This window comes from Anomalospiza imberbis, chromosome 1 (genome assembly GCF_031753505.1).
Source record: "Anomalospiza imberbis isolate Cuckoo-Finch-1a 21T00152 chromosome 1, ASM3175350v1, whole genome shotgun sequence".
NCBI lineage: Eukaryota > Metazoa > Chordata > Aves > Passeriformes > Viduidae > Anomalospiza > Anomalospiza imberbis.
The window spans coordinates 122958719-122978047 of NC_089681.1; the positions used below are offsets into that span (position 1 = coordinate 122958719).

The following is a 19329-nucleotide window of genomic DNA, read 5'->3' on the forward strand; positions in this document are numbered from 1 at the left end:
TTCTTTGCTCTCTATACAGCATATGATAAAAGAAATGTTACACTAATTTTTTTCTGGAAATTCTCTTAATTAGATGTGTGTTGTGTACTTGTTTTATTGAGCTGTTAACCTACTTACAGGGTTAACATTAGAGAGGGAAATTGTTTTTTTCTCATCTAAACTGGACTGTCTGCTTCTCAAGGGGCTCTTCTGCTTTGTTTTTAAGCCGTCTTTCATGACAGGTGGCTACTTTGTTCCAGTCCACAGAGGAAAATTCCATTAGAGATCTTGTCATTGCCCGTACTAAAACCACATCTTCAGGGTCCTCAAATGGTACTCTGCAAAAAGAACAAAGCAAGTCCATTACCTGAACATTTCCAAACCACTTCAGAACTAAGTCACAACACACACTCTCTGGAAAATGAAAGTAGCAGTCAAGATGACACTAAAGAGGGAGGATTTAAAAATTCTAAATTTTCAGAAGGTTTTCTTCTACCAAATTTAAGAAAGCAGAACAAACTGAAAAAAGGTCAGAGTCATGGGATTCTATTTGAAAAAAACATGCTATAAATTATTTTAAAAACATTTATAGTAGACTTAAAAATGCTTCTTAGTTTTCAGTTTTTTCCCCCACAAAAGTTGTAATTGTATACTTTTAATGCTCTGATTCAATGGACATGATTCAAGTGATTTGGTACCCATTAATGGAAATGCACATTCATTTCACTGTGGATATCTTAACTAGCCCACAGGCAAATATCCATTCTCTAAGGTCTGAATCCAGACACTGTGAGCTTGTGTTCATGTATCCTGCCACAGCTGCAGTCTGGGAGAGAAAAGCAGCAGATTCACAACATCAAAGCAGCACTGACAAGGAACCAAAACCTTCCAACTCACATACAATATTAAGACTATCTTACAAGAATTTATTTCTTTAAAATGTCCCTGTAGTAACACACCTCATATAAGCCACAGGACTATCTCCACTGAGTATCATGCACTTTTTCACAAAAAGACACCTTGCAAAACCTCAGCATTTCCATAAATAAGGCAGCTGTACAGCCATTCTATCAATGAGGACAGCTAACTGCACTGAAGGCAGGTAAGACTTAATTTTTCAATAGAAATAACTTGATTTTTAAAGAGCTGTGCCCAGAGTACTTTTAAAGGATATTATATGTACGTTCTTATTATTTCCTTCAATACATTTTTCAGATCTTCTCATGTGTAAAGCTAGAAAGTAAAGCCAAGCCTAATACCTAAAGTTTGTAAATCTGCTCTTAAAAATTTTGCATTTAAAATGTCATCACATTAAAATGCAACTTTTCTCCTGTCTCAATCCAGACACAGCGATAAAAGTTTTACATTTATGTCAATTATTTACATTATTTACATTTACAATTTGAAACTGAACAGAATAAAAATAAACTACAGATTAAAAAAGTTTCATTTTGCAAGTCATAATGTTTTCCAGAGAGTGTATTTTTGAACAGCCAGTAAGGAGAACATTTTCTGGGACCTAATACAGAACAGCTATTCTGATGCTCTAGTACTTTGAGCATGCTTTTTCTAGTGATCAGTGTTTGATCTTCCAAATAAATGGCATTTTTATGTACCCATTTCCAAATGTAGAATACCTTTCACTACTAAATTTTAGACAACAAACCTAGTGCAGAGTTGCAGCTATATTGAATACAAAGACCTGAAACTGTTTCAAAAGCTCGTTTTTACTGGACATTTTCTCTAGTTGGGGTATTTTTTAGGCATAGGAAGAGGAACTTAAATGCTTCAGAGATGCAAAAGGAAGAAGACACTGAAAACATTACTTACTTATTTGTGTTATTTCCAAATTCATGACCTGTAAGAGAAAGTTCAAGTTATGACATTAATGGCTGCACAGCAATTTGAGTAGCTGAGAATTGATTGCTATCCTGATCCTAAACTGCTTGTTCAAATTAATTGAAAACTAGCACATGATTTGAAATGTTTAAGATAATATTTTATTAAATTGCTATGGAAGCAAGTATTTGTTGGGTTTTAAGTGTATGTAGTTTAAAGTTTTTTGTATTTTACTTCCTATAGACATACACATCCAGGCTTACTTTTTCTTTCACAGAAAATGATGCCACTGTAGATGTGTATGATTGCAGGACAGAGATAAAGACAGCTATCTGCTTTGATAATCATCAGAAAAACAAATTATTAAATATGCTTAAACTATCCTCCTTTTCCCAACCTCTTCAAAATTGTTGTTAAATACAGTGCTTTCAGTTTTACTGTTGTGATACATACATTTTAAAAAACTTGCAAGTATTTGATTACTTTCTAAACTTTCATCTACACTATTTAAAGTGCTACTATTAGTGTAGTGCAACTACACTATTTCAATTTCAGTTATTTGTGCACAGTGGTGTTTTTTTTATCTTAAAAATATCAAAAGAGCTGACAAGGTTGTGTGGGATTTCAGAGTTGGTTCTGGATTGTGACACAAGTCTCATGGTTCCAGGTGGTATTCGCCTGCTTTCTTGTGCCAGGATCATGCTGTCTTCCAGATCTGAATGTTTTAAGAACTCTGAAAATTGCTTCATATGCTATTATAAGACATCATTAAAATATTCTCAGCTTGGAAAGCATAAAGAGGAATCTGCTTACAAAACCAAGCAAGATACATAAAATTTAGAATACTAGACGAAAATATTTTCTTCAAGAGATTATCTTGTAAAAGCACTAGAGGGCATCAAAACTCTATGATGCTGAGCACTGAGAGTCAGAAGTCTATTGAGATATTTTAAATATAAGTAAAACTAAACATGAGACTCAAACTGACAAAAAAAAATTTCAGTTATCTTTAAAGACAATTCTTTATCTACGGGGTATGACTAGAATTTATCTGCCACAATACTCTCAGTAGAAGGATTCATTTGTTGCCTGCTGCTGCTATGACTACTTACTTTATGAAGCAAACCAGCTGAATTCTTGATGCATTTATATTTTATTACTAAAACCAATGATGTTTTATCAGATGAATGAAAAAAAAAAGTTTCTAATTGAAATGACTTAAAAATGTATGCCTTCCTTGGAGCATTATAAATACCTGAGGGCATTATCGGTCTTCTGGCTGGTTGAGTGCATCTGTTAGATCCCACCGTAGTCCCCAGGGATGTGTCTACTCTCTTCCCAAAAGCTATTGACTGCATGACCCAAGCCCTTTTGGGGTTATAGAGATGAAGTGCTGACTCCCTTTCTCTTTGTGTAACTACTGTTAAAAGGGATATAAAAAATTTAATTTTATTTCTATCAGTTGAAAAGGCAGCATACCAAAGGTGATTAATATAGTTTCTGTGCAGTTTTTTAACAATAATAATGACACAATTTCATGGCAATTCAAAATGGAAACATGGCTTTCGGGTGTGAAGTATTTTCTTCTGAGTGCAGTAGGTTCAGAAGTTTTAAATGAAGATGCTAGAAAACATGACTTTTCATGCTGCTTAAATGAGATCTCCTGCAGAAGTCAGTAATGATTTGGAAGTGTCTTTATGAATAGCAAAAACAAGTCTTGGTTTAAGACCAGTTCAATTCCCATTGGTTAATTATGGAGAAAACCCTAGGAGTGCAATCAAAAGAAAAGTTTAAATTTTTCTTGTTTTGTACTTCAAGAGAAATAACTTTAATTTTTAAATAAATAGTTTGAGGCTGTTGAATCAAATTTGGGATGACAGCTTCAATTTTAAAAATCTTATACTAATCTAGTTCTTCAGCTATGGAAGAGAAGTCAGCTAAACTTTTAGAACAAGTAACTGGCAGAAGCATTTTCAGTTCAGGGAAGTTTTGGAGTCATGGTGTCTAGGGGACCAATTAGGAAGGAACTGCAGTAGTCATGCCTGAGGTAGCGGAACATGAGCACATGTCTTGTGTGAAGGAGACAGCCATGACTATGCTGGTAATGTTCTACAGATGGAAAAGAAGCTTTGTAATGTTTTAGAGAAATATTTCACTAAATAGAAAGTCCAGGATACAGCTTGATACAAATTACTGCCTCAAATCTTAATCCAGGACTGATTACAGTAGAACTGTATTCAGGTGATGAAGTCCAGCAAGTTTTATGGAAGTGTTTCTAGACATGTAAATGCAACACGTATTTTTCAGCGCATTAAGCTTCAGTCATCACTCCCCAGTCAAAAAGTGATATTTTAGTAACAGCCTGACAGATGTGTTCAGCACAAGTGTAACACAAGAGCAAGTGCTCAAGAGAGCGGGGAAGTACCTGTGCAAAATGACTCTGTGAGCAAATGGGCACGTGGTGAGATCCAGCAACTCCTCATCAGCCCCTGGCACCTGCTGGGGCCCATCCACCAGCTTTCCTTCACACAGCTGCACAGCTTCCCAGCACCTGCAGATGTCCTGCATCTGCCTTGCTCAGTCCCCTTTCAGGAAGGTGCTGGTTCTCCTTGCTACTTTCTTACAGAACTGAGGTAGGAATCAGCTACTTTCTCAGTGTTCTCCAGTAATTTTCAGTCCTGTCAGTCACACAGTTCTCCAAACACCAGGGACAAAAATCACCAAAGGTGAATTTCTGGGTACATTGTGACATGTTTATGGATTCACTGATTTAAACTCTGGCTATTCTTAAGACAATTTTTTTTTTCTTTCACAGCAGACAAGCTGTGAAAGATCTCTTGATAACTTGTGAATATTTATTATATTTGAAGGCTTGGTCTGCATTTGCCTTATCAAGAAATGTGCATATATGTACTTAAACTGCACAGAAAAATGTACAAACCTAAGTAAGCACACTCACCCATGTGAATATACCAGTCTGAATGCACAGAGGTATGTACATGTTTCTAAGCACAAGTTTTTCTCTTTACCCAGATAGACAAGATACAGGAAAAACCAACACATTTTAAAAAGAAAAAAAATCAAAAACATTTGACAAAGTGTTTATGCCATGCAAACTCTTTTTGCTTGATAAATCTTATAAAAACCAGGTATCATGTTCATTAGTTCTCTTTCTCTGTCAACAAACACATATAAAAGAATAGATAGGATAATTTCACCTATGTTTCCAGATTGCTTAGAATCAAAAGCAACTGTCAATACTTTGTGAGAGAGGAAAGCAATCCTTACACTTCCTGTCAAGGAGCTGAACTGAAGGAAGGAAGAATATTACATAAAGCCGGTAGTCTGGATCATATGCCAGAGGGTTTTGGAATAGGTCTGCAAAACAAACACAGAAAAAAAAAAACCCAGTGTCACAAAAAAACAAACCCAGCAAAACAACAACTTTGCAAGGCAGGAAAATTAAAGGTCACTAGGAGACAAAAATATCATACAAAATATTAAATTCAAATTGTTTTTTGGCTTTTGGGTAAACACTTTACACATTTGAAATTACTCATCTAACCATGCACTGCAGGAACTGACTTACTGCAGAGTATGCAAAATACCACAGGCAAGAACTGAGTAAAAGTCTCATCATGCACTCCAAACCTTTACAGAAAATAACACTGAAGTGTTTGCCTTTGATTTTCTTACATAGTGTTAGGTAATGCCTATTTTAAATAGCAATGGTCTTTTAGGTCTGACAGCTTAAAGGTAAGACACAAAATTTATAGGAGGACGGAGTTATTAATATCAGATGAACATTAGAACACCTAAGACTTTATCAGAGCTGATAAAAGGCTGTATCCCACAGATACAATACAAAATGCAATTACACAGCCTTCTAACAGGTGATAAGTTTGAAATGTCAAGAAATGTAAGAGAAAAATGTTTCAGAGGGCCTAAATTCCTAAGAACCTGGGTCCCAGCTGCTTTCCTCAAGACTGGAGATACCAAGCTCCAAAAGATCATCAGCAACTTGGCTAAAATGTTTATGTTCAGGTCCACATTACCTGTATAACCAAACCTTTGCAACACAGAGACAGGGATCAACTGTGCTGCTGATTTGCCAGGTGTGGAACATAGCCTAGCTCACATGCCACATCAGTTTGTTTAGTGACAGTGATATCTGAGGCTGATTCAAATAGAAACTGGCTCATTCACAGATGAGCTAATAAGCAAGTGTTGTAGGGTGGGACCTCTTTTCTAAATAGAAAACATAATATTGCTTTTTATCTCCTTATACAAATGCTGTTCTTCTAAGACAGTAAAAATAATCAGGAGGCTATCACCTTGAAACAAGAGCAGGGGGAAAAATTAATCATTTTTACAACTACTGCTACAGTCTACAGTCATTTGTTTTTCTGAGGAGAGGCTGTAGCCAATACTTGCTCTAGGGTAAAAAACTTATATCATTTTAGCAGTTAGGGAGAGGAAGATGGTATTACAGAAGCAAGTAAGAGATAGCAGACGAAAAAGGTTGGAAAATATTCCACACAGATTGGTAAACTACAAGATGCAATTTCATGTTCTTCAGGACTGCTGAGAGGGCTCAGTGCTTGATGGGATTTAGCAGGTATTTTGAAGGTGCAACAAGGTTGGAATGAGCATTTGTCCTCTCCTACATAGAAAACACCTGTTGATATATTCAGAGGAGAGCTTTTTATTTTAATTGTTTAACAATTTTTTTTTTAATTGCTGTACTTAAAATTAATAAGACACCCACAAGGTGGCAGCAAAGGAAAGTTATATTTTAACTGAATTAATTTTCCCTAGAAAGTGTTAATAAGAAAGAATATTATATATGATAAGTCTGTTCTGGAGTCAAGAAAATATACTACAGCACTCCAAAGAGAAAAAAGGTTTCAGAAAGATCTCGAAAAGCAAGTATGTTTGGTAGAGGAACAGAATAAAGATTCAAGAGAGATTTTTCCAAGGCACAAACCAGGTCTGATATTAAACACTTGTGAATCTGGATGCTGTTTGGACTATGTCCCTGCTCAACAACACTGATTTGTAGGTTTGTTTTAGAGAATGTGAATTTTTCTACTACTCATTTTTACAAGAAATTCAACCATTGTACGGACCAAGATGGTTTTGTTTTACAAAACATCTGGGATCAATTTCTGGCTGAGCTATCTACCTTCTTGTCAAGGTCATGCAATTTTAGTTGTACAAATTAGGATAATGTTTTCTTCCTCCACAGTTTTGTCTGTTTTCTCTATTTGGAGTGTAGGAAAACAGTGTGCCTCTGCCACATGGGGCAGAAACATAGTGAACAAGAGATTTTTCTGAGGTCTAGCAGCAGGATGTTATCAGCTGTGGACAATAAATCAGCTGAGGCAATTTACAGAGTACGTAACAAAAATCTTGGATTCCAAAAGGGAGATGTGAGCACAAGGTGAGCCCATAAAGAAACACTCTGGATCTCCCAAAAGGCTGCAGTTGTAGGCAGCATGAGCAGTAAATCTTTTGAGGCTGAGTGTCTTCCCTAGACATGTGATGAAAGATGGTTGTTATGCTACATATCCAGTGCAGGGCAGTGGTTACAATCACAAGAGAGCATTCAGGAAGAGAAATGCAACATTTTGGCAGCTGGATGCTACTCCTGAAGCAAACAATAGTAGTGTGGTTTTTTTCTATTTTTTTTAATCAGAACGGCAATAAAAAAGACCTCATAACAGTGAGAAGTCTTGCTGGTTTTGTTTTATAAGAGTGAGTTATGGGCACAGCCCTGTGCAAATTCTGCACCCATTTATTATTTATTAATATTGCAAGAAGTCAGATAAATTATATAGTAATACAATATATAGGTTATGACTTAAATTTTATTTTGTTCATTTACTGATTTAATTTACAGGGCATTTTATTAAACCAATAGAGACATGTTAATTTGAGAATTCATTATTGCAAAATCCCCTTGAAGCAAACACATTGACAATTTTTTCATGACTGCAAAGGTCAAGAAGGAATGACTTTAAAGTTATGGTTATTAAGGTTGTTAAGCTTCTTCCACTGATTATTGTTTACTCTTGTACAAATCTTTGAAATAAACAGCAAACCTTTTTTAATTAGGGTAGGTCAGTATATTATATATATTGTTTGATTGTTCTTTCAAAGACTTCCTTTTCAAAAGCCACCACTTTTCAGGTGGTGGCTGGTCCAATTTGCATACAATTTTCACCGTGCCTTTTAACTGCCATTTATAATAACTCAGCAGCACTTTAACTATCTCCTATGTACTTCCCACACATGGTTGCAACAAGTACAACAAACTTCCTGTGCTTGTTGAAGCTTCTTATTAATTTGTAGAGCTAACATTAAATTCAAGTGACTTTACCATTCATTCATAGGATGCCTCTCCAGATGATGCCTAATCACTTCAAACAACTGCATTCTTAAATGGACTCATTTTTCTATCTTGCATATAATGACAGGAATTCAATAGTTTGGTTGGCATGTTGTCTTCCTAAACACTAGATTTGTTTTTCTTAGTTTTGGTTCAGGGTCAAGTTCAAATAAAAGTTTAATCTTTCATTCATACTTTCCCACAATCACACATTCCGTTTTCTGAATGCTTAAGGAGGTGTTATGGCCTGGTGACATTCTGACATTCACCTCCTTAACCGTGTTACAAAGGCACAAAACTTGTTTACTGTCTTCTCCAAGTACTAAGCATTTGGCATGATCTATGTTGAAATTCCTTTAGGAATCATGGAAAAAGACTGCTTATATTTTCACTTTCAATATCTTAATAGCATATAATCCTACCTTCCCTGGAGGCTACTTCTTACATTGTAACTTAGTGGCACCAACACTATCCTGTATAACTTCATTTGAAATTTCAGAGATGGTGCAATTTTCATTTTCAGCCAGTGTATCAGAAAGTATACTCCTTAACAGACATTGTTATGAATAATACCTAAAGTACATTTGTTGTTAGACTCTAGAAATACAGTCTGCCAAAAAGATGCAGAAAGGAAGTTATATAAGCAAGAGAATTAATGAGGCAGGAATTTGGGCTCTATAACCTACCACTCACAGTCTTAACAGCAGTAACACACATTTTTCAACTCCTTTCACCCCTATGATAATCTCATCCTACTCCTGTGTTCCATTACAAAGAGGCAGCTGTAAACTTCTTAGACACCCTCCAAGCTATTCATCCAAGCTACTGGCAGCCAGAAGCCAAAAAGTTAACTTCTGAACTCACTTAGCAGTTTTTCCTCAGTTGAGGTACTCTTTGTGGAATTTTCATGTCTCAGAAATCACTTTCTTCTGTCAAATTTGGCTGAAATCGCTAATTAGCTTCAAAAGCTATTGGCAAATGATGCGGAAATAGACAAGAAACATCCTGATAAGAAACTAAAAAGCTACTACTTGCTGTTCTGCAAAATAAAAATAAGCTATTACTTAGAGTCTGCAAGCTTATCATTCCTTTCAATTCCTTCACTGTTTGGCCAAGTTTTTTTAACTCGTTGTTGTGAAGAAACAGAATCTGTAATGAACATAAGTGTTTCAGAGCACCTGAAATAAAATGAAAAAAAATTAATCATTCTCATCATAGCTGCCTTTATTGGAACATTATTTTGCTATGCTGTACACCGAATTTGGTATTTTAGCTATCTATATATGCCTGTCTTTTGCTAACACTTTGCATGAGATGTTACTTAAACAATAAATTAAAGATATTTCAATATCCTTTTCACCTTTCTAGTCACATCCTTTAAGCACATGCCTATCTTTTTTTATTCCAATTTTTTTCCATTTGTCCACATCACCCTTGCATCAACAAATCAGCCTCAATTGCAACCTCTCTTCTACCTCCCTTCATTCCTCCCATATCCCTGTAATCTTTGGTTAATTCACTTCCTTTTGCCTTGACCTAATATTACCTTTGCCTCACAAACAATAGTATATCCCTAATAGTACTTTTGTCTCACAAGTAGTAAATAGTGCATTCCTTAGAAAATGGTTCTGTTTCAAGTAATTATTGCTGTATTAAAAAGCTATTACGAAATACTGTTTTGAGCCAGACTGTGTTCACATCCTCACTCATCAAGATTAGATATTTCATTTTCCAAATTAAATATAGCATTTTATCCACATTTGTCTACTAATGATGCACTTCTGTTTATCCATATTTTGTTATAATCTGTATTGTCTCTTGTATCCATGTTTATGTCTTTCAAATATGAAGTTTGCTTGAAATCTCACAGAAACCAATCAACATCATTTCTGATGCAGCATTTTATAGGGACAGAAAAAAATAAAATATTGACATTTAAAATGTCTAAAATAATTAGAAATGTATTATGCTTTGGCCTGTTCATTCACAAATTTACAAGTCTGGTAAAGCCATTTTAATTTACAAGGACAAGCAAAACTAAAATAGATGTATAAGACAGATGCATTTTTAAAATAGACCAAGTTTGGCAGTAACTTTGCAAAATACTTCTGGTTATAAATTCTCACTAATAAATCTGGTCATGCAAGATCAAAAATATTTCACAATTGCCTGGCATAAAGTGAATGACATTTCATCCCTTAAACCAGAATAAACACATCACCTTATTGTCACTCAAGTATGTTGGAAAAAATAAATATCTAATAATTAACATGTAATAATTATACATACATAGGATCTTTCAACCAGTAAGTTACTTGCTGTAATCCAGTTTTATAAATTTGAAAGCCAATACAGAAAAAAGAAAGTATAGCACTCTGCTCAACAACTTAAAAAGGGAAGATTGGTACCTGATATATCTGTCAGCTCATTATGGTTGAGATAGAGTTCAGTCAAATAATAGTTTTTGATCAAGAAGGTTAAATCTTGGATCTGAAATTAGAGTTAGGAAAACTGTTATATGTCACTCTGAATGTGGTGTTGGAGAATTATAAACATGGCCCCTTGAAAACTGTTTAACCACAGGTAGTTTCTTATATTTCTGTTTCAGACTCTTGGTCTAAGGATTCTCTTGACAACTGAACTTCATTAGAGGTACTAGTTACAAATCAAATACAAGCAGTAGAGCCTTACCTAATTTCTTGAACTACACATTTAACGTTTGCGTTTGGAAACAGATTTCTTTGAATGACTGGTCTCCACATTTTCTCTTCCTTATATTCATATTTGAAATAATTTTTATTGTTAGAAGACCCTTGTAGAGCATAATAATTCTGGTTTAAGAATATTCCTGAAATATATAATTTGAATAAACCCAGCATCTTGTTTTTAAATTGTTTTTCACCAGCAGGTTCAAAGAGCACAAATTTGTTCTTACTTACCAGAATTGTCATCTAATCATATTTAGAGAATCAATTAGAGTTATAGAAAAAAAAATCAGTATAGGTATGGGTGTATTCCCAATCAAGAGTTATCTTCAGTCCCTATGGAATCACACCTCCTTGTTTGGAGAAGCTCAAATCCAATACATTTTTGGCTCCAGTGCAAGGTAAAGTATCTACAGTGGGATAGCAAGCTGTCCTTTATAATTGAGAACTGAGAGTACTAATGGTGATAAAGATTTTATCCTACAGTTTAAATGCAAGAATAACAAACAGAGTTTAATTCCTGAATCTGTGAATTCTGTGATGAAAAGTAATTTGTTAGGAAACGAATTATTTCAGTCCTTGAATTTTGCCACTGACTCCAAAATAAATGTGTTGTGCTCTGTGTATTAACAGTATCTGAAAGCTGGAAGGAAGAGCATAAGACAGAAATTTTTTCCACTCCCTTGTACAATGGTTTTCCCTATTTTTGGCAAGTTTTGTTTTCAGAATCATCTGAAGTTTGCTTTTCTCCTGATAAAATTATTAAGTGCAGAAAAATATGCTGCTCCTATTGAGGCATTTCAGTCAGATTTTTCCTACGAAAAGCCACTGATTGACTCCTCCACACAAGTTATATAGAACAACAAAAGAATGTTCTTAGTTACTGCTTAGGTAGGAAAGTGAGAGTTGTGCAAAACTCCAATTTATTAATCTTTTTTGATCAGCAAGATCAGTTGGGCTCAGTCATCAGGTTAATACTTCTTTTTAATGTCCTTTAGCTATACAAGGAAAAGCCCTATTATACCTGTGATTTTAGTTTAACATTTTAATATATCTCTATATTTGCTTTTTTCAAAAATAGTTAGTAAAGTAGAGATCTTCTGATGAATTGGACATAAGATGCCATATAACTGATGCTAGCCTGGGACAGCAGATATACATGTGCTCTGAAGTGACATGGAATGAAATTTTTTTTTTTCTGCTGCTCACAGATCTACTTATTTACCTGAGCAAGCAATTCTGGAGATGCAAGAATTTGGGCTCACTGTGAAAGTCACGTAAACTACTGTACAGTAAAATATTCATACCCTGTCATCCCCAGAACTGCAGCGCTGCTTCCTGTGCACAGGAAGAAGCTCATTTCACAGAGTTTTATGTCACTATTGTGTGCATGACATCAAAAAGGAGCATCACCTCGACCACCAGCCTGCCAGGAAATAAAGTATGCATGTCTGCAAGAAGAGCCATGCATTTCCTGCAATCCACTCCTGTCCTACAGCCACATCACCGCTCAGCCTGTTCCAAGAACTGCTCGCTCTAATCACACTGAGAGCTCAGAAGTAGCACAAAACCTCAGCTCCTTAAATAAACAAAATTTATAAATCTGATGTGACTCTAACGGAAAATACATTATCTTATCCTCTGTAATGTAAAAAAAAAAAATAGTTTTCTTCAAAACTGTTACATTTGACAGTTAAATTAGCTTGGAAATTAAAAATAATTTATTCATTTGACAATATATATAATACTTTATGCTAGAAAAGACTACAAAATAATAATCAGGGAGTACAGATGCATTGTTCTGCTCTTTAAAGGAATATCTTATTACCTTATTGTTGTTAATCCACAAATACTTTAATCTGCGAAACTGTGAAAGACTTGGGATGCTTCTTAATCCTCTGGTGGAAGAAAAAAAAAGTGTAACAAATTTCTTAACATGAATAGTGCTTACTAATTTGATAAATATTTTAATTTTCCATAAATAATATTAGACAAGAACTAGAAAGGCACACTTCCTTAGAATTTATGGTAGAGAAAGACACAAAGAGAAGGTGGCAGAGACAGTGTAAGCACTCTGCACACCTGCAAACATAACAAGACAGCAGGTGGTAAAGAAACAGGAACAAAAAAAAAGTGATACATTAATTGCCTTTCCATAACAGCATGAGTTATGAGTCTGAGTCACATGTACTTTGCACTTTGCAGAAATCCTGCTCAGAACGCAGGAGGAGAAGTTTGGCACCCTGGGAACTTGAAGCTAAAAGCAAAACTACTTTGAAGGGGCAGCGGGGGATGTCCAGCCACAGTGCCAGAGAAGCCAACAGAAGACAGACATCAAGCATGCCAAAGTGCATTTTTTAAAGTATTTTTCATATTAGTGTATATTGTGAATTTTTGCCTTTTTTTCACTCGTGCCCTATTCTCATAGAAACTTAGTACATCCACTGAGGCTGAAATGATCTCCCACATGCTAGTATGGTTTTATGTTTAATTGTGTATCTAGCACTTTGAGCTTGCTAGTGTACTCTAAATAAAAAATTACCTACTGACCAGAAAATATTAGTGAGCTGCCAAGTGATTTTAACTAACTGCTCTTCTTTATTTTCATCGCTATAAATAAATGTTCTTAATTTCCACTAGAAAAATTATAGATGACTTTTACCTGACAATTTTTAATTGCCATAATAAAAATTTTCTTCTGGATTTTAATGTGTTGCAAGATGAAGGCCAGTGTTTCAGAAAGTAACAGGACTGATAAAAACTAACCTCACATCATTAGGCTAAAGGAGTGTTTGTTTTCCAACTGTGAAGTCTGGTCTCTATCTTTCCATGTTGTCTTTTTATTTGTAGGGTTTTTTTTCCCAACACACCCTCCAGGTACAGACAAAGGGAGGGTGGATGCCTTTTCTCATCTTGCTTTTGCAAATGAAAAGTCTGTCAAGAGCAAACCCTACAAAGTTGAGGCACTGTACTTTTAGTCCCTTGTATTACTGAAAATCAGATTATCCTCTCATGTTGTTACTTTAAACTGTTTCTTTGGCTTCCTCAGATGAGCCATAAAAACTAACCCTGCAAATACATACTTAATGTGTCTACTGTCACAAGTAACAGAAAAAGACATTACTGCAAGCAGCAGGGACAAGCAGATGGCTGTTGACAGGATGGACATACAGAGCTCCTACAGAGCTCCTATCTAATTCTCCTGTGCATCCCTGAACTATATTTCAGGTAGCAAAGCCAAAATTTCTTGGTCACTGCCACTCTACAACTAGTTTACAGCTTTACATTTAATTTGCTTTACTCCCTGTCTAGTAACAGCCTCATCTTGACTATCTCCAAGCCTCAATCTATTGTTTTTTTTGCTTTTGGTTTTCTGCTTAGTTGGTTTTTTTTTGGGTTGTTTTTTTGTTTTTTTTTTTTTTTTTCATATTAAGGCATTTAATTTGCCCCAGGTAGAGCTTAATTCCTCTAACATTTTAAAAGAGCCTGTCCTTTTCTACTTGCCTTCCAGACTTTGTATGTCTTTTATAAACTGATCCTTTTTGGCCTGCAGCACTCTTTTTTTATCTACTGCTAAGTTAATCAGTTTTCCTGGGATGACATTGCTTCATGTCCCTTTAAGAGCAGTGGTTAAAAATATAAACTCATTCCCTCTTGTTTGATTGACTTTAATTTTTTTTCCATTTTCTTATTTCAGCTAGCAGAAAAATATGCCAAACCAACACTAAAGGAGGCATGATCTGATAATGAGCTTGGCTGGGATTCAAGTTTATATAAACTGATACAGAATAAAAGGAGCTCACTTCTATCCAATCATGAAAGAATCCATCTTGCATTATCTTTAACAAAATGGTTTAATGGGAAGACAGATCACTTATGTATCTGCCATGTGAGCATTTCTTTTTTTATTCTATACCAAAAAAAATACTTGAAAGACAGTGAGGGCACACATTTAAGCATTTCAAAACAGAAAATACGACTGTATACATAGTCTTAATTCTTTACATATGTGGTATAATAATTGCATTGTTTTGAAAGTATGTATATATGCATCTTGTAATTTTCTCATTATTGAAACTTCTCCCTAAAATTTTACCTTTTTTCTTTTTTCTAAAATGCACATTTTAAAAAATTTGACAGTAACTATGTGTTTTACCTCACAAAGCATCAAATACTTTCTTGATGTAAATCACAGGATGTGATAAGGAATTTAAACATATAAGTGAGCACATGTAGATTTTCAAGACCATATAATTTCCACTAAAAACAGACTAGATAACACTGAAATCCCTTAATCCCTTAAGACTTTTTTTTCACTCTGGACCAAGAGACCTTGAAAACCTTGTCCCTGCATGATTAAACTACATTAGCTTTTCTGTATGCTATCAACCATGTGAGCAGTGGATGCAGTTGTGAGGCTGCAGACAGGTATGCAACACTTGGAGTTGTGCCCTGGCCAGAAATTCAAAGCATGCTTTCCCAAAACTTTGAAGTATGTCCTGTCATGTATCCATCCCTCTATGGCAGCCTCTCAGCATGCTCATACTACAACATACACCTCTATCAACCCAGATCACCCACAGGTTCATGAAAGTTTGCCTTTCTTCACTTAGTACATCTTCTTCTCCTCATCTGCCCTACATCTCAAGCTGTTTCATTAAGCTCTCAGAGGAGATCAGCTCTCTCATCAGTACTGCCTGCCCAAAATGTGTTCTTGTGCTTGTATTCACTTCATGTTGCCCTGCCCTCACTTCAGTTCTTAGCAGTACAGATGCAGGTAATTTCAAAGGTGGTACCACTGAATTTTGCCATTGCAGTAACACATTTTTTCAGAAATTTGGCAGTTACTAGACTGGGCAGGTCCCGTGTTCTTTCATTTGCCTTCTTGATACTCCTTCCACCCAGCCTTATAAGCCTGTTAGAACAGGCAGAGATCAGCCTATCAGCTCTTACTCCTCTGCTCCCCATGGCAGAAATTCATGTACAACTCTGCAAACTCACAGACTCTCAAGCAGCTCTGGGTTGCTGGAGACAGATTGTGTATCTAGGGATGAAGCTGTTAGCTGTGAGCACAGTGCTGTTGTGTGTCTGTGTACCTTTACCATGTCTTTATTCACAACACGTATGGACTATGTAAGAATATGATTTACTGGTATTTCACATATAAACAATGTTCAGAGAGTTTCTGATACAGAAAGCACTGGGAAAGATTTCTATTTACTGTATGCTCTACTTTTAGTAAAAGTCAAAACAAGAAATATTTTACTTACTGTCTAGCCAGATACAGTGCTATGACATCCACATTGCTCTTATAGCCACAAATCTTCAGCTGTTTTTCTATTGCCTGACAGTACACAGTACATTTGTCAGTATAATATGCTGCATCACTATGGATTCATTACATTGTAACATATGTGAACTCAGCGTTTAAAGTAACATGCAGAACAAAATCAATACATGTATCACAGCACCTTATTACAGCAAACTGTAACATAGTCTAAGAGAGATAAAGAGGTATTAAATTTCCAGTCTCTATTTTAAATTGATAAAAATAGTCTGGTCATTAGGCTACACTTACACTAATTTTCTTTTCCTGTGGAGAATCATAGTTGGTAGACATGAAGCAAGTAATTAAAGTATGTTAACTGGAAAATGGGCTTCTCACTCAGGTCAGCTAACCCAGTACTTGTGGATGAACAAGGAAACTGCTTACTTTGCATTACAGCTACAACTTTATTTTATGCAGCTTTACTTTAAAACTATGCATATGACCTTTTAAAACTACGCATCTAGAAAACTCTGCTTGTACATTTAACATTGAAAAATGCAGACACAATTTTTATTTTCAGTGTATTAGTGATGTGTCATAACTTGCAAAAAGCAACAAAACCCATTCATGTAAGAATTGTGGATCTCTCTTACTAGTGGTTGATAAAAACTAAAATGGAATTGTGGATTCTTACAATGGAATTGTAAGAATTGTGGATCTCTCTTACTAGTGGTTGATAAAAACTAAAATGCGTATCAAAAAAAAGTGTTTAATACATGACCTATTTTGCCCAACATCATTATGACCACTACTGTTTAAAATACAAAATTGATACAACTTCACAAGCACAAAATGGCTTGGCAGCACTGACAGGCATGTCGAGAGTGGCCTGTGCTGGCTGCACAACCACTCCAGCGTGTTCTGGGCGTACTAAACGCACACACAAGAACTTGCAAATGCGTGGGACCTGTGGCACTCCGGCCAGAGGCAGCCAGGCTCACACGCAGGGGTGTCTGTCTTTCGCCCGGCACTCGGCAGGCCAGCTGTCAACTGCAGATGTCGGGAAGGACAAAGGTCTCGAACAAATGGCCATAGTTTTGTTACTATACGTGCAAAATCTGCCCATGGAACACCAAGTGATCTCTGGAGAAAGGCAGCTGTGAGACACCGCAAGTGTGCGGGAGTCAGGCCTCGGCACTGCGGGACACACCGACGGCGAGTGCCGAAGTGACGATGGGGAAGGCACACCTACGGCAGAGCGCACCAACCCGGGGGTCGCGTTCCCCGGTTAGGAAGGCCGCGCTCAAAGCCTCGTATTTCGCATACTCCGTTATGCGAGATCTCATCTTCTCCCCACCCTGGAGTCCCGTCCCTGCCAGCCCCGGCTCTGCGCCGCTCTCTGCGCGGCCCCGGCGGGGCCCGCAGGCTCAGGCGTGCTCAGCCGCTGCCTAGGAAGGCCAGGAAGGGCTGCCCCGGCTCTCTCGGAGGATCCGAGCCGCTCGCTGCCGCCCCGGGGCCGGGCGGGGAAGGACGGAGCGCGCCTCGCCTCGGGGTGCGGTGGCGGTGCCGAGCAGAACGATAGGGCGAGGCCCAGGCCGCTGGGGCGGCGCCGGTGCCACGGAACCGGTGCCGGGGTGGCCGCCGTCCCGGGCGGGGCGGGGCGGGGAGCGGCGCGGCCGGGACGGGCCGAGGGGAGAGGAGGGGCCGCGCCCGCTCACCCGCTCACCTGCCCGCCGGCCGCGGCGGCCGCCGCCATGTTAGAGCCGCGCTGGGGGCGGCCGCGGGGCGGGGTCGCGAGACGCGCGCTGGGCGGCGCTGGGCCGGGCGGGCGGCCCGCGGCCGGGCCGGGCTGGCGTGCGCTTTCGGGGCCAGGAGCCCCGGCACGCCCCCAGAGTCACGGAATCGGTTTAAGAAAGTACCCCTGAGATCATCAAGTCCGGCCTAGGACTGATCACCATCGCCTCAGCTAGGTCATGCCACTGAGTGCCACATCTAATCTTTCCTTAAACATCTCCTGGGACGGTGACTCCACCACCTCCCCGGGTGGGGAGGTCTAATGATCCTTTTTTGTGAAGAAATTTTGTTTTCCTCTGGCACAGCTTGACACTATGTCCTCTAGTCCTGTCACTGGTTGCCTGGGAGAAGAGACCGACCCCCACCTGGCTACAGCCTCCTTTCAGGGAATCGTAGAGAACAGTAAGGTCTCCCCTGAGGCTCCTTTCCTCCAGGCTGAACAACCCCAGCTCCCTCAGCCACTTCTCATAAGACTTATGCTCCAGACTCTTCCCCACCTCACTTGCCCTTCTCTGGACATGCTGCAGCACCTCAATGTCCTTCCTGAACTGACGGTCCCAGAACTCCACGCAGTAGAAATGGTCTAACACTGAAACAGGAGCCCCAGCCTGGGCGTGAGTCAAGACAGGGCTTCGTGCTGGGAAGGAGCTCGACAGCAGGCATGGGGTACCCCCACCGGGAGCCAGGGCTCGGGGAGGGGTCCTGCGTGGGCCAGCGAGAGACCCCGGTGGGCAGTGGGTAGGAGGAACTGGGAGAGACCTCTGATACCTCTGGGATGTCTCCTGGATCATATTTGCTCACAATCCAGAAAAAGTGTGCTTGCTTGAATTTTTTTTTTAACTATATCCTATGGTTTCTTTATTTTTAAGAACAGATCCTATGTCTACGTATGCATATCACAGAATTAATTAGGTTGCGACAGACCTCTGAGATCACTGAGTCCAGCCTACGACCAAAACCCACCATGCCCACTAAACCATAGCACAAAGTGCCACATCTTGTCTTTCCTTAAAAATCTTCAGGGACTGAGACTCCACCACCTCCCTGGGCAGTCCATTCCAATGTCTAATCACCCTTTCTGAGAAGAAATTCTTTCAAAATACATGTCACTCATAAAGAAAACATTTGTGCCTTTAATTTACAGCTAATTCACACCGTATGTATTACTCCCTTGCAACTTGCAAATCACCTTGGTGCCTGAGAGCCCCTCTCCCGCGCCGGCTCCAGGAGTGGGCCCACTGCTGCGACAGTGCTTTGGATTGAGTTTGGCTGTAAAGGAACACAAAATGTTTATGACATCCACATGTGCAAGCAACTGTTGCCATGTTGCTATTTTTATAATCATTTTACTG

General features: G+C 38.1%; 1 protein-coding gene across 5 annotated transcripts; it reads right to left on the reverse strand.

Annotated features, from left to right (window-relative positions):
• Positions 1–78: 78 nt before the first annotated feature.
• LRRC72 (leucine rich repeat containing 72) lies at positions 79–18579 on the reverse strand. 5 transcript variants are annotated; one of them, XM_068209767.1, is made up of 9 exons: positions 18480–18579; positions 16185–16258; positions 12743–12812; positions 10618–10699; positions 9274–9387; positions 5107–5196; positions 3074–3238; positions 1810–1837; positions 79–317 (listed from the first exon to the last, which is right to left on the reverse strand). In XM_068209767.1, the coding sequence occupies exons 1-9, from the start codon at positions 18495–18497 to the stop codon at positions 152–154; spliced, it is 807 nt and encodes a 268-aa protein (XP_068065868.1). In that variant the 5' UTR covers positions 18498–18579; the 3' UTR covers positions 79–151. The 5 variants fall into 5 exon arrangements, with proteins under 5 accessions (XP_068065868.1, XP_068065859.1, XP_068065850.1 ...); XM_068209758.1 differs by lacking the exon at positions 18480–18579 and adding an exon at positions 17910–17980; XM_068209749.1 differs by lacking the exon at positions 18480–18579 and adding an exon at positions 17452–17578 and having other exon boundaries at positions 3074–3235.
• Between the last annotated feature and the right edge of the window lie 750 nt (positions 18580–19329).